General features: G+C 42.8%; 1 protein-coding gene across 1 annotated transcript; it reads left to right on the top strand.

Annotated features, from left to right (window-relative positions):
* Nucleotides 1–528: 528 nt before the first annotated feature.
* Nucleotides 529–9,576, top strand: LOC122563418 (uncharacterized protein C1orf232). Its single transcript, XM_043717157.1, has 4 exons — nucleotides 529–871; nucleotides 1,229–1,297; nucleotides 5,375–5,478; nucleotides 9,116–9,576. Exons 1-4 carry the CDS (start codon nucleotides 788–790, stop codon nucleotides 9,417–9,419), a joined length of 561 nt encoding a protein of 186 aa, XP_043573092.1. The 5' UTR covers nucleotides 529–787; the 3' UTR covers nucleotides 9,420–9,576.
* The last annotated feature ends 6,121 nt before the right edge of the window (nucleotides 9,577–15,697 follow it).

The following is a 15,697-nucleotide window of genomic DNA, read 5'->3' as shown; positions in this document are numbered from 1 at the left end:
AGATTACCATCACAGGTCGCGGCGCCTACTATTGACACTGTGGGCAGTGGCCTGTGACAGCAATGGCACTGCTTACTGATGCTGGGTGGGAAATCCTCCAGCAAGAGCAACCCCTCTCCCCACCCAAGTCCCACTCCCCACAGACCCTGGTCCTGTCTCATCCAAACGAAGACTCCACATTGCTTATGCTAAAAGTTCAAACGTTATTTACACCGGTTTCAGTGTGAGGCGCAGAGAATAATGATTGCTGCGTCAGATGAAGTATTGAAATCTGTTTTGGTGTTCCAAAGGAGGGGATTTAGATGATACATTTTATACCAATCTTAACTTTAAGTCCAATAACCAGAAAACGTAGGAAAACTACAAAGTTCCAGCATATGACAGCTCCCATTCTTTGAGAGGGATTTGAAGCTAATGTCTTGCTCTCCTTGTACACCTCAGCTAAGAAGAAATATGACCTTGGGCTGCCTCTGATTGGACCAGAGATGTTGTGAGTATTCGAGACAGTTTCGGCTCACATGCGCATTTCCATGGCAGTAAAAGTTTAATGTAACCTGCCGGAGTCAAACAGCTCACTCAATCTGCCTTGAATCGGATCTTGGAGCTGGAAGCTGACTCCAAAATAGTGACTATCTGCATCTTCACAGCTAAGCTTGCAATGCCTGGAACCCGGACTGTTTGTTACTAAGTTCAGCTGTCGACTCAACGCATGCCCACATTAATGGGCTCCTGACAACAGAATTCAAGTTTTTTTTCCCTTTTATGTAAAGATCAAATAAGCAGAATAATGAACCAGGGAATCTGGAAAGTTTACAAAAGCAAAGTACTGAGAAGTTTCACAGCTGATGAAGAGGAAGACGTAAAAGAACAGGTATGTACTTCTGAACCTTCACGATTTCTTTAAGGTAACAGAAAATGCTGAGAGGGAAATATACAGTGCTACTTAGCGTTCTGATTATTTTCTGTTGATTCTGTAAGAACTTCGTGGGAATAGACTGGGTTTACACTTCCGCTTCAGGATATTAATGTTTTGCTGGACTTTGATACATTGGGTCAATGATTAAATGTTTGATGATACATGATTAAACGACCGATTTTAAAAATGTATGTGGATATAAGTGTTATGCCATATATTTTGAATGTGTTAACAAAGCCATTGAAATGCTGAATTTGTGCTGCAAGTCTGTGGTGTCTAATGTGCCAACTAACAACTAAACATTTCTTTCAGAACAATGACACCGTGATTGATATGACTACAGAGGAAGGCTCCAGTTCTGTCTCACAGTTGGCAAAAAAGGTACAAATTATTTATTTCTCACCTACCATACGAGTTGCATTAATTTCACCAGATTGGGAGACTCTGGGTGTTGCCACTTGGGTGAACACTGGGATTGCTGAGGAAATTGCAATTGTGCCTCCTGTGATGGTTCTGAGAAGCTCAGCATCAGGCAAGTCATCAGGCATCAGGGAATGTTAACCAGAAGCACCCTCCCCTTTATTGGCTATTTATCTTCCATTAGAGGATGATCGGAACTTACCTAATGTGTTCACAGAGTCAACAGATCACACATTATAACCAGAGCCACACATATCTGGAAGGATATGGTAGAGCAATTACAGAGTTGGGAAATTTCATTTCATAGAATCATAGAATTCCTACAATGCGGAAAGAGGCCATTCTACTCACTGAGTCTGCAACAACTCTCCAAAGAGCATTCTACCCAGACATAGACTCCACCCTATCCCTGTAATGCCACATTAACCATGGCTAACCCACATTTACCATGGCTAATCCACCTAGCCTGCACATTCCTGGACACTGTGTGCAATTCAGCATGACCAATCCACCTAACTTGCACATCCTAGGGCTGCAGGAGGAAACTGGAGCACTCAGCAGAAACCCACACAGACAGGGAGAGAATGTGCAAACTGCATAGTCACTGAATTGAACCTGGGTCCCTGACACTGCAGTACTAAACACTGAGCCACCATGCTGACCTTGAATAGGTCTGAATCTTTCTGGATTACGAAGGAGGAACATCAAGCAGACTTACACCTGACAGTTGACTTGTCCAAGCTTCCTTGAGAGGGTAGAGCTTTGATTAATACTTTCCTTCCATTGGTGCACACAACCAAACTACCATCAGAGATCCCAGTAATGCTCCCTCCCCTGTACTCTCTGGTCCCAGTCAGCATCCATAGGGTTGGGTTCAGAGTGGCAGGCAAAAGGAAATGTCAGAGAAAGAAAATGAGAAAAACAAAAAGTTGGAAATGAGTTATAGATTGTCATTTAAAATAGCAAGTCTGAAAGTAAATCACCAAAACATCTCCGAAGGCCAATGGTTTCAAGTATTACCAAGAACTATCAAAAGCTACTTCCTAACTTAGCAATAATCAAGTTAATTATAGAACTATTGGGTGAGTTGCACAAGTGCATCTAAAGTTGGGAACAGATTTGAGAGATTCACAGTGTGGGTACATGTGTGAGTAGTCTTGCTGTGGACACATCTATGAGGGGCTGTCAGCACGGGAGCAGGTAGTCTGGACTCACGATGTGAGTACAGGTGTAAAGAGCCATCAGTGGAGAACAGGTTTGAGACACTCAGTGTGGGCACAGATGTGAGGGATCTTGGTGTGGTGAAAGATGTGAGAGACCAATTATTAGATAGACAGGTGTGAAGGTCATGGGATGGCTTTATGTGGGGAGTGATTGGCCTTTACATCAACCAACTAATCATTGCCTTTTTAAAGATGCAGTAACTGATCGCTGTCTCATGATACATACGAGTTACAATAGAAGAAAGGAGATAGGCACTGCATAATTTATTGGATATAATCTCCTTCCAAAGTCCATTAGATTTCACTGAAATATTAAACAACAATTGGTTTCAGTTTTAGAGTTGAGGGGCTCAGAGTCCTATTTCAATATAACAAAAGCAGAGTATAATCATAAGTTACATCCCTTTTCAAACCTAGAGATATTCAACCATATTTTGGCAGATTTCTTCCCCCAAGTGACTCACCTTTTTTATAAAAGAAATTTCAAATATAAATTCAAATCAGACTCTACCTGTTTCTACAATCATCTAATGTTCACTGTGGGAATGAAACTTGGTGATGCTGCTATTCGACTGTGGGAAGAAACACAGATCCGTTTGATACTTGTTTTCATCCTCTACGTTGTCCCATAACTACCTTGAGGAACTCCTGCAGTGATGTTTTAGTACTGAAAATATCGACTTCCAACAGCCATAAACATCTTCTTTTGTGCTAAGTATGACTCCAACAAGTGTGGAGTATTCCCATTAATTCCCATTGAGGATGTGAGAGGTGGGATGTTAAACTAGGGCAGAAATTATATCCTGGGTGATCATGATTATACTATACCCACCAATCTCATCTTTTATGGTCTGTCTGCAACCTTTGATTCAGTTGACCATTCTCTTCCAAAGTTTGTCCTGTCAGCTGGGTGAGATTGTTATTGTCTGATTCCATTCGAGAGTGTGATGCTGGAAAAGCACAGCAGGTCAGGCAGAATCCAAGGAGCAGGCAAATCGATATTTTGAACATAAGCCCTGCATCAGGAATCCTGATGAAGGGCTTTTGCCCGAAATATGGCAGATGGAGTTTAATTCAGATAGATGCGAGGTGCTGCATTTTGGGAAAGCAAGTCTTAGCAGGACTTATACACTTAATGGTAAGGTCCTATGGAGTGTTGCTGAACAAAGAAACCTTGGAGTGCAGGTTTGTAGCTCCTTGAAAGTGGAGTCGCAGGTAGATAGGATAGTGAAGAAGGGGTTTGGTATGCTTTCCTTTTTTGGTCAGAGATTTGAGTACAGGAGTTGAGAGGTCATGTTGTGGCTGTACAGGACATTGGTTAGGCCACTGTTGGAATATTGTGAGCAATTCTGGTCTCCTTCCTACCGGAAAGATGTGGTGAAACTTGAAAGGGTTCAGAAAAGATTTACAAGGACATTGCCAGGGTTGGAGAATTTGAGCTACAGGGAGAGGCTGAACAGGCTGGGGCTGTTTTCCGTGGAGCGTAGAAGGCTGAGGGGTGACCTTATAGAGGTTTACAAAATTATGAGGGGCATTGATAGGGCAAATAGGCAAAGTCTTTTCCCTGGGGTGGTGGAGTCCAGAACTAGAGGGCATAGGTTTAGGGTGAGAGGGGATAGATATAAAAGAGACCTAAGGGGCAACTTTTTCGCGCAGAGGATGGTACGTGTATGGAATGAGCTGCCAGAGGAAGTGGTGGAGGCTGGTACAATTGCAACATTTAAGAGGCATTAGGATGGGTATATGAATCGGAAGAGTTTGGAGGGATATGGGCCGGGTGCTGGCAGGTGGGACTAGATTGGGTTGGGATATCTGGTCGGCATGGACAGGTTGGACCGAAGGGTCTGTTTTCATGATGTACATCTCTATGACTCTATGTTGATTCTCCTGCTCCTCGGATGCTACCTGACCTGCTATGCTTTTCCAGAACCACACTCTCAACTCTGATCTCCAGCATCTGCTATCCTCACTTTCTCCTACTGTCTGAATCCAGTCCTATCTCATCAGAGAATCAACTGGGAATGACATCTCTTCCCATTCCCACAATGTTACTTCTAATAGTCCCTAAGGATCCAACCTTGACGACCTCCTATTCCTCATCAGCAACAGAAATTGCTGGAGAAACTCAGCTGATCTGGCAGCATCTGTGAAGTGAAAGCAGACTGTTCTGAAGAAGAGTCACTGGACTTAGTGTTAACTCTGATCTCTCTCTCTACAGACACTGCCAGATCAGCTGAGTTTCCAGAGAAATTTCTATTTTGTTTCAGATTTTCAGCATCTGCAGTTCTTTGTTTTATCCTATTTTTCATCTTTGTGCTGTCCCTGGGTGTTATCATGTGAAACCATATTGAATTCCACATGTTGTCTCTGTCTTGCCACCACTTCTATCAATGCCTCCACTGTCTCTCTGTTTCTTCGGCCCATTGTTTATATCCAGTTCTAGATAAAGCAAATAAATGTTATGAATCTAATGCCATTACCTGTGTCCCCTGCCACAAATTGTTAACCAACCACACAATTCTAATGCTCCCCATTTCAAGCCAAATTAGACTTTACAAAGTCACCATCCTATTTTACACTAAACTAAGCTTCCATCTTCTCTCCTTTCAATTGCTAAAATCACCTACTTGAAGTTCTGCAATATCACCCATTTCTTATCCTGTCTTGAGCTGATGGAGGGGAGTGGAATAGGGGAAGGGGGTGTGGGGGAGGTGCTGGTGGTTGCAACCAGGTCAGTTAATTGCCTGTTTTCACTACCAGAGAGAATGTTGGACAGTAAACAGCAGAACCAATGATGATATTTGTCCATTTGCAGGTACAAGGGGCCAGTGCAAAAGGATGGAAATGCATGTCCTCTCTCTTCAACAAGGATGATGAACACAAGTTACTTCCAGCTGAGAACACAGCCCCAGTCGAACAGTGAGTACATTCCTTCTTCACAACACCACAGATCTTAAGCTAATTCAGTCTACCCCAGACAAGTATAAAATGGAATACCTAGTGTTAGGGAGCAAAAACAGTAATTTAGTGCATTGACAGTTCATGCCTCCAGTACACTCAGCATGTGTTCACAATATTCTGTCATTTTCCTATTGATGATAATTCAAAATTACCCCGACTCCCCCACTGATACTCATTATCATGTACCCTACCTCTCCCAGTGATGTTCTTCCCATAGTATCATATGCCTTTCTTACAATCCGTCAGACCAACAGAGATCCTTTTAGTTTTCCAAGAGGAAGTCTGATAATGTGTACGTTGCATAGATCCAACACCACATTAGAATGTCTGTCAAAATTCTGACTAAAAGTCGCCATATTTTATCAGTTATTTGTATTCCATAGTACCTAGACATTGTCAGTCTATATTACCCATTGGTGCAGTAACAATGGGCTGAATGTTTAGTGTTTACGCTGTAACATTCTACAAATTCATGAATGTAGGCAATGAGTGGAAGGTGAGCATATATCCAACACCTATACAACCTGAGCAGGAGAGCAGCTTTAAAGGTTAGTCAGTCACTACCCAGTTTCACCAATTTGCCAGTGACGGTTCAAAATAGCACAGGCAATATCAATGGAGTAAGTCCTTCACCTACTTGCACACCAGCTTGACTCGGTAAGGATAGAAGGAGCTGTAAAACCTAAATAATGATTCTAGGCACGTTGTCCAGTCTCAATTTCAAGGACAAACGAATGACAAGTTTGGGCAGGAATTGCTCATAAAAGTGACAGTGGACATCTTGTCCTGAAGCACAGTACAGATGTTGCTTCAACCATTGGTGCCATTGAAAGATTGTCCAATTAATCCCATCCTCTTTTTCTCCATAGTCATGATTTTTTTTCTCCTTTTCAACTATTTATCCACTCCCCTTTTGAAAGTAGTCACTGAATCTACTACCACCACCTTTTCCAGATAATAACAATGAACTACACAAAAAAAATCTAATTTGCCCTGAGCTGTTTTGATAATTATTTTACATTTGGTTTATCTGGTTATCCTGTTAGTGGAAAGTTTCACCTTACTCATTCTAGCAAAACCCTTCATAATTTATATACAGTCATTGCTCCTGCACAGCAACAACATTGGCATTTACCCAACAATCTGGAAAATTGCTCTCATGTTCTATACGAAAAAAGCAGAACAAATCCAACCTAACCAGTTACAGCCCCATCAGTCTACTCTCGATAATTAGTGAAATGATGGAAAGTGTCATCAACAATCCTCTCAATCAGCACTTTCTTAACAATAACTTGCCAATTAGTTTGGGTTCCACAGAACCACGCAGTTCCTGACCTCATTACAGTTTTGATTCAAATATTGTCAAAAGAATTCCAGGGGTGAAGTGAGGGTGACTGGCCTTGGCCTCAGGGCTACATTTGACCAAATGTGGCATCAAGAACTTTAGCAAAACTACAGTCAGTGGGATTCGGGGAGAAATTCTCCATTGGTTTGAGTCATACCTGGCAAAAAAGAGCATGGTTATGGTTTGGGAGGTCAGTTACCTCAGCTGCAGGACATCCCTCAAAGAGTTTCTAGGTATAACCATATTCAGTTGCTTCATCATATTGTCAAAAATGGGGATGTTCACAAAAGATCGCACAATGTTCAAACACCATTCACAACTCCTCAGATGATGAAGTGATCCCATGTCTAAATGCAACAAGACATGGACAATATCCAGATTTTGGTTGACAATTGGCAAGTAACATTAGCAAAGTAAAAGTGCCAGACAATGACTATCTCCAACAAGAGAGAATCTAACCATCACACCTTGACATTCAACTGCATTACCAAAACTGAGTCCCCCCATCATCAACATCAGAGGGTGACAACTGACCAGAAACTAAACTGCACTATTTAAGTACTGTGCCTGCAAGAGCAGGTCAGAGGCTAGGAATCCTGCTGCAAGAATCTCACCTGCTGACTCTCAAAAGCCCAAATACCACCTACAAGGCACAAATCAGGAGTTTGACAGAATAGTCTTCACTTGCCTGGATGAGCAGCTCCAACAATATTCAAGAAGCTTGACACCAGCCAGGAAAAGCTGCCCACTTGATTGACACTGCATCAACAAACATCTACTCCCTCAACTATCACCAACAATCAGTTGCAGAAGTGCATACAATCTACAAGATACACTGCAAAAGTTTACCAAGGCTCTTTAGACAACAAACCCAAGACCACTTTTACCTAGAAGCACAAGGGCACCAGATTCATGGGAACACCATCACCTGCAGATTTCTCTCCAAACTACCTACCATCTTGTCTTGGAAATATACTGCTGTTCCTTCAGTGTCTCTGGGTCAAAATCCTGGATTTTCCTTTCTAACTGCATTGTGGGTCTACCTACAGCACGTAGACCGCAGTGGTGCAAGGCGGCAATTTGTGTGGCGTAATAGATGCTGGCCCGAACAGTGACGCACATACCCTGTTTCAAGAAAGGAGGCAAGGATCTGAGAATGCAGCGTAATCCTTTTCATTTTCAGTCGCAATCAACGTTTTAGATTTCCCTGTGGCCTATCTCTGGCAAATTAAGTAAACATGAAATCTCAGTTTCAAACAAGATTTTATATTAAAATACATGAACCGGATGAGTAACTGTTCTACACTCCTGATCAGAATTAACGTGCGAGAACTGTCGAACAGCCTGATTCACAGTGAGCCCCCTTTCTCATCAGACAATGTCAATTCGCAGTGCACTTAAATGAGAACTTTCTACTTTTCAGACAACGAAACGGGGCTTTAGTAACTCTCATCACAATTCATTGTTGATAGCTAACGTCAGTTGGAGTATTGTTCGGGTGGGCTAGATCACTAGCTGAGGGCACAAGTGTCTCAGTTGTGATATCCCTCAACACTGGACTAAGGTTCATATGCATTCTTGATGAAGGGCTTTTGCCCGAAACGTCGATTTTCCTGCTCCTCGGGTGCTGCCTGACCTGCTGTGGTTTTCCAGCACCACACTCTCGACTCTGATCTCCAGCATATGCAGTCCTCAGTTTCGCCCTAAGGTTCATATGCAAACTGGCTGCCTGGCCTGAGATAGAATGGACTGAGTCAGATTGATCTAGATGCACAGGGCTAGGTTGGTCCAGTCTGGTCAGGGGACTAGGACTGCTCACGAGTTAATTGGCTGTCATTTCCAAATGTACGCGTTTCTAAGATTACTTTCTCTTCAAAACTCATTAACAAATACATAATTTAAACGATGAGGTAAAGATTTTCCGAAAATAACCAGCCGTGCGCAAGAGTTTGATGGAAATTTGATTTTAATGAAAATTTAAAATGTTAATTTTTAAAACATTAGAATGAATCTCAATATGATCCATCGAAGAGTGAAGCCCTTCAAATTGGAGAACAGCACCTTCTTGCGTTCCCCTGATGTAATTTCGTCGGATTTCCAATCTCCAAAATGTTTTCAAGAAACAAATAAATGTTTTTTAAATAGATAACATGCTGAAGCCCGTGGTAAGGCCATTAGTATTTCACCAAGCGAGGCTTCAGGAGGGTCCGGGCCGCTTAATTACTCTGTGCTTTTCTCTTTCATCTCCAGTGTCCTTTCAGAGCCGGCGCCGAAAGAGCCCGAGAAGAAGCTAACCGGGTTCTGGGACGCCTTCGCCACCAAATGGAACCAAACCTCCGAGGCCAACAAGGTCAGCGACGGCGCAGGAGAAGGCGAGGCCGAGGCGGCTGCAGGCCCCGCACTCACTGAAGAGGGAGGCGGAGGGACCGAGAAAAACGCCAGTCCCGGGGCATACACCAACCTGGAGGCGTCCAGCGACCCCGGCTTCAAGTGGAACTTTGTCACCAGCAAGTTGGCGGAACTGAAAAACAGAAGTATGCAAAAAAGCAACTAGGCACACACCCACGGGGAGGGGGCTCCTGAAAACAGACAGCACAGGGAAGTGTGATAAGAACAACACGAAATGAGACAAAATCCCGTTAGATAGCGATGTCGGTGTAAAATAACAGGAAGCTGTGTCAATAAAAGCCGGGCGCTGCTGTTTGAAATAACGACAGGCTGAAGCTGGTTGCATTCTAAGTTCTTACATTGCTTCACATCTCAAGAACAAACAAAAACAAAATTGAAGGGTAATCCCAAACTTTCCGGGTTGATATCACAATCTGCTCTTTCGGAATGGTGTTGAATACAATGATTGAGATAAATTTTAGATCCACAGTCAGACTTATTACTGTATATGCCCGTCCTATACTCCTTCCATTCAGCTGCAAAACCTAAACCCTCGAAACTTCCCAGGCCATACTTACAGGTTCTCCCTCGCTACTTCCGGAGCGCCGCCTCACGAGGTGCTGAAATTCTGGCTTAATTTCCTATTCAATCTCCCGCCTGTGAAAGGGTCAAATCAAAAGTCGTGTTAGGATTCAGGCAAGCATTGGGCGGGAGATCTGAAAACATACAGCCTGATTTTACACAGAGGCAAGAATCATACCCTAGGTGTTTATTATAAATGATCTGATGGGGTGGGGGTGGGGCACAACTACAACTTCACTGTTTTCGTTCATGGGATGGGGCATCGCTGTCTAGGCTAGCATTAATTTCCCATCTTCAATTCCTTTGGAGAGGTGGCGCTGAGCTGCCATCTTGAACAGTTGCAGTTCTTGGGGTGTAGGGTAACCTACGATGCTGTTATGATTTGGAGATGCCGGTGTTGGACTGGGGTGTACAAAGTTAAAAATCACACAACACCAGGTTATCGTCCAACAGGTTTAATTGGAAGCACACTAGCTTTCGGACCGCCGCTATCACCTGATGAAGGAGCGTCGCTCCGAAAGCTAGTGTGCTTCCAATTAAACCTGTTGGACGAAAACCTGGTGTTGTGTGATTTTTAACTACAATTCTTTTAGGAAGAGAGTTTTACGATTTTGACCAAGTGACAGTGAGGGAACGGCGATATGTTACCAAGTCAGGGTGACATGCAGTCTGGAGAGGAAGTTGCAGGTGATGGTGTTTCATCTGCTGGTCGTGTAATTCTAGGTGGTAAAGACAGTGTGTTTGGAAGATGCTGTTTTGGAGTGACTGTAGTGAATCTTCTCACAGGTACGCTCTGCTGTTGTTGAGATTCACAGGTGAATAGAGTGAACTTTAAAAGTACAGAATGTGGTGCCAATCAAGGAGCTGCTTTGTTTTGGATGGTGCCAAGTTTTGAGTGTTGTTGGAACTGCACTCTTTCAGGCTAAAGGAGATTATTGAAACTGCTGATTTGTACCTTGTAGATGATGGACAGGTATTGGAAGACATACAGTGAGTTACTAGCTGCAGAATTCATATCCTTTGCACTGTTCTTGCATCCATAGCATTTATATATCAGGTCCAGTTCAGTTTCTGATCAATGATAACCTCAAAATGTTGGTAGAATCTTTAACAGTAAAACATCTCAATGGACTTCAGGAGAAATTAGCAACAAAACTTTGCACAGAGGCGTGGAAGGAAAAGTTAGAACATATGAGAAGTTCAAAAGAGCAACTTCAAGAAGAGAGAGAAGCAGAGAGATTTAGGGATGGAGTTTCTGAGTTTATGCATCAGCAGGTGAAGGCAGGTGTCAATGGTGGGATGATTAAAATTAAGGATGGACGAGAAATCAAAATTGTGTGGTACCGAGCTAGGGAGACTTGTTTATATGGAGGAAGTTACAGAATTGGATAGGGCTCAGGTGGCCTCAGATGGGTAGGCAGTGCTGCAGCAACCAGTTACAGTTAGAGAGTAACACTTATAACCAATGTGGGGCAGTTGATGGACTGGTGTGCAGCTTAAAGAGAACTTGTCATGAAAAGAAAAAGGATCAGATGAAGTGATGCAGGTACTTAATTTCATATAATGCCGTAATTAATCACGGAGCAATTATTGCTCAAGTACCTGCCTTCACACTTAATATCAGATTTGGCTCAGAGCTATTTAATTATAAGTCTGATTGTTGGATGATATATTCACTAATTTCAACAGTAAACAGTCAGGACTCCACTTGATTCTCATGCCAACATTTTGCTACATTAGGAACAATGGGAATGTAAGCCCCTGGAGTTCCCTTATTAAAACAAGATATATAGAACAGATCAGTCCCAGAGATCACTATAATGATTGAGAGAGCAAGATATGGTATGAAACCCAGTAAGTGCAGACAAAGTATGACTTTCCTCTCTGACAGATATCAACAGGATTGGAGGAAGAAGCTCCTCATTACACGGAAATCTCATGATAATTGGATCTACTTTCAGTGTCCCTGCACCAACAACCATTAATGGCTGCGAGAGCAGGTGATAGCATCCCACACTTTGCTGAGTCCAACCAAGATTGGAGACAGACACAAGGGACTCCTCAAGAGACACTTTGTCAGGCAGTGTCCAACTTGGAGAACTTCCTGCCTCCCAGTGCCTGCTTCCTGCCGTAGCCAAGAACGAGCCAATTCTCCCTGAATCTTGAACTTAGTCCCTTCTTACACATTTTTTAAAAACCCGCTAACTAAGTTAAACTAGATAGCTCCTTAAAAGAGTACTGTGACTCAAGATAAAAACCTGAAAGGAAATTTACTGATTCAAATTAAAAATTGATGTAATTGAGCGATATTGCCCTCTAGCCCCTGTGGTGTCCACCGGCCATGGTATTCCCTTCTCTTATACTACACACCATCAACACTGATGTTAAGTGCTCCAAATAAACGGAACATCTGTCAGCTTCTGAGATAGAAAACATGGGACTGTCCTGATCTGAGATTGGATTTGGATCCTGGATCACAGACTTAAGTATTTTCCCAAGTACACCTGCTGCAATGTTTTCAGTTTTTCCTTTTATACATTTATTGTACAGGAATGCAGAGCCACATGTTTGTGTTGTGTTTATTGCTTCCTATAATATGCATGATTCCATTACTTTGTCAGTGTTGTTCACTTGCTGTGTATTGAAAGTGAATTTACATAAATTATTTGTCATGTGCTTCTGATTGCTTCCCTGTGCTCATTCAAATCTCTGCCACTATTGGCTGTGTTTCATATTTCTGTGCTATGAAGTACCATAACTTTATGCTGCTCAGTATTTGTTTATCTTTTTGTTCAATGAGGTGCAGGTTTTCAATAGTGAAATAGACAGCCACATAAACCTATTGGACTGGAACCGGTCAGCAAGACACAGGAGGATGATAGGAAAATCCCACCTGCCATGATACGGTCTCTCTCTTTTACACTTCTTTTTTTTTGTAAATATATTTATTAGCAATTTTTTTTAACTTTACAAACATATAAAATTATTGAAAAAAAAATCAATCACAAATATCAGTATAAAAAAAAAGAAAAAAAACACAAATTACAATACAACTACTATCGACTAACTACTAATCTACTCTATAATACAAAGCAAACCCTTACACTGTGCAAAGCAACACCAAAAAAAAAGCAAAATAAAACAAAAAAAACACACAAAAATACAGAACAGCGATGCTCGGCACAAGGCTCCCAAACAAAGGAACGGGAGCATTATATATATACTCGTATTAACTCGGGAGACCCCCTCCAGGGCCAGGGCTTGACAAATCTAATCATCCTGGTTAAACAAACACCCGAGTTAAGATAACTGATAAATCTATATCCAAATAACTCAAGTAGGGCTGCCATGTCTTATAAAAATTTTCTGTTGTGTGGTGCATCATGTTTGTGAAAAAGTCCAAGGGAATGTGCTCCATAATTAATTTCTGCCATCCCAGCAAGCCTGGCGGGTTCTCAGACACCCAATTCTTCAGAGTATTCTTCCGTGCACAGTGTGCAAGAATATTAAATAGTTTCTTCCCATGCCCGTCTAAAGACGGTTAAGTCGGTAGACCTAAGAGGAGAGATATCGGGTTTACTTTAACCTCTGTCCTCAATACCCTCCCTATCTCTCCCGCCACAGTGCTCCAATAAACACGGGGCCTGTGGCATGTCCAGAAGCAATGGGTAAGAGTACCTACACTTATTTTATATTTGGGGCACACTAAAGATGCCCCTTTTTTAAACTTCGCCAGATGGTTTGGTGCCAGATGAGCCCTGTGCAGAACTTTTAACTGCGTAGCGCATGTCCTATTACAGATTGAGATCTTTCAAGTATTCTCCCATATGTTCTCCCATGTTTCAGAAGAGATCTCCACTCCCAGCTCTTGCTCCCAGACCTCACATAACCGGTTAATATCCTGCCAGGCCCTGCCGTTCAGCAGGCAATAGAGGGCACTAACCGACAGGGTGCTTGGGAACGTAGCAACATCCTGTCTGTATTGGGCTTATAGGGCTTAGTGAGAAGCGTTGTCTTCTTCTGGATGAAATCCCTAACCTGAAAAAAACAGAAAAGATCTCTGCTGGGCAACCCGTATTTGTGGCTCATTGCTCAAAAGACATCATAACCTCCCCCTCAAACAAGTCTCCCAAACTAGAAACTCCTCTTGCTGCCCATAGTTTGAACCATGAGTCCATCATCCCTGGTCAGAACCCTGGCATATCAACTATAGGCGTAAGTGGCGAAGTCTTGGATAAACACTCTGACGCATCGCCCTCCAAGCCTTGACTAATGACAGTGGGGTTCCGGCAGTGGTCCATAACTGTCCTCATCTTATCCATGAACAGCAGATTAATAAGAGGGCACTTTGCTTGGGCGACCTCAATATCCAGCCATATTGAGTTTGGTTCGTTACCTACTCAATCACAGACAAAGGACAGCAGGGAACTCAATTGATACGTTTTGATGTCTGGGAAATCAACTCCTCCCCCTCCTTGAGGCAACTGCAATTTAGTAAGTTTGATGAGGGGTCGCCCACAATGCCAGACAAAGGAACCAAACCACCCCATAAGCTTCCGCAGCGTTGACCTGGGAAACATTATAGGGAGCATACGCATGGGATAAAGCAAACGAGGAAGAACATTCATCTTAATGAGAGATATTCGGCCCAGCCATGAAATTGGAACAGCCTCCCATCTCTGGAGATCTCGCCTAATATTGTCAAGCAAATGAGCAAAGTTAGTCCGAAATAACAGATCAAACTTGGGGGTAATAAAAATGCCTAGAACCCTGCCCGTGACCAGTTAAAAGGGAACTTAGAACCATCTTCAACTTCTGGCACATCCTTAAGGTTTCCCAAAGCCATAGCCTTTGCAAAGTTAATCTTATATCCTGAAATAACCCCAAATGAATTGATACATTGTATCAAATAGGGTACGGAGGTGATCAGGTTCGATAAAAACAGAAGGACATCATCCGCATACAGTGTAGTCTTGTGTGCCCTCGATCCCACTTCCGGAGCGGTTATGTGGATATTCTGACGAATAATCTCTGCCAGCAGCTCTATCAGCAAAGTAAACAACAACGGTGAGAGGGGGCAGCCTTGCCAACTACCCCTACCAATCCTAAAATTCCCAGACTTCACCCCGTTGGTGATGACCGTGGCCAGAGGGTTGCGATATAAAACCTCCACCCACCTAGCAAAGACTCCACCCAACCCAAACTGTTCTAAGACACAAAAAAGATATGGCCATTCCACCCGGTCAAAGGCTGTCTCTGCATCTAAGGAAATCACCAACCCCTGAATCGATTGTTGCTGACAAACTTGGACCACATTCAGCAACCTCCTAATATTATTAGAGGACCTATGGCCCCTGATAAAGCCTGTGTGGTCCTCTTTAACAATATGGGGCAACACCCTTTCCAATCTCAGCGCCAGGATCTTGGACAGAATCTTTAAATCTGAATTTAATAGAGAGATGGGCCTGTATGAGGCACAATCCTCAGGAACCTTCCCCTTCTTAAGAATTAAGAAAATATTAGCTTCTCTCAAGGATGGTGGTAGACGTTCATGCATATAGGAGTGACTGTACATCTCCAACATCGACCTTGACAGAATCCCTATAATCTCCTTATAAAACTTACCCAGGAGATCATCAGGGCCAGGCGCTTTCCCACTCTGAAGTTGCCTAGCTGCTTCCTGTATTTCCTGAACTATCAAGGGGGCATTAAGGAGAGAGGCCTGTTCCAAGGTTACCCCTGGGAGGTCCAGGTTCTTAAAAAAGGTCTCCATTTTAGCCTCCTGTTTTTGCAACCTTCAGACCAATACAATTCAGAGCAAAAGCTCCGAAAGCCTCATTAATCTTTTTAGCATTGTATGTA

This window comes from Chiloscyllium plagiosum, chromosome 27 (genome assembly GCF_004010195.1).
Source record: "Chiloscyllium plagiosum isolate BGI_BamShark_2017 chromosome 27, ASM401019v2, whole genome shotgun sequence".
Taxonomy (NCBI): domain Eukaryota; kingdom Metazoa; phylum Chordata; class Chondrichthyes; order Orectolobiformes; family Hemiscylliidae; genus Chiloscyllium; species Chiloscyllium plagiosum.
This window is presented reverse-complemented; position numbering and strand designations above follow the sequence as displayed.

Coding starts and splice junctions, on each gene's coding strand:
- LOC122563418 (XM_043717157.1), top strand. CDS start 788: ATGAACCAGGGAATCTGGAAAGTTTACAAAAGCAAAGTACTGAGAAGT. Junction 872..1,228: donor AGGAAGACGTAAAAGAACAG/GTATGTACTTCT, acceptor CATTTCTTTCAG/AACAATGACACCGTGATTGA. Junction 5,479..9,115: donor AACACAGCCCCAGTCGAACA/GTGAGTACATTC, acceptor TTTCATCTCCAG/TGTCCTTTCAGAGCCGGCGC.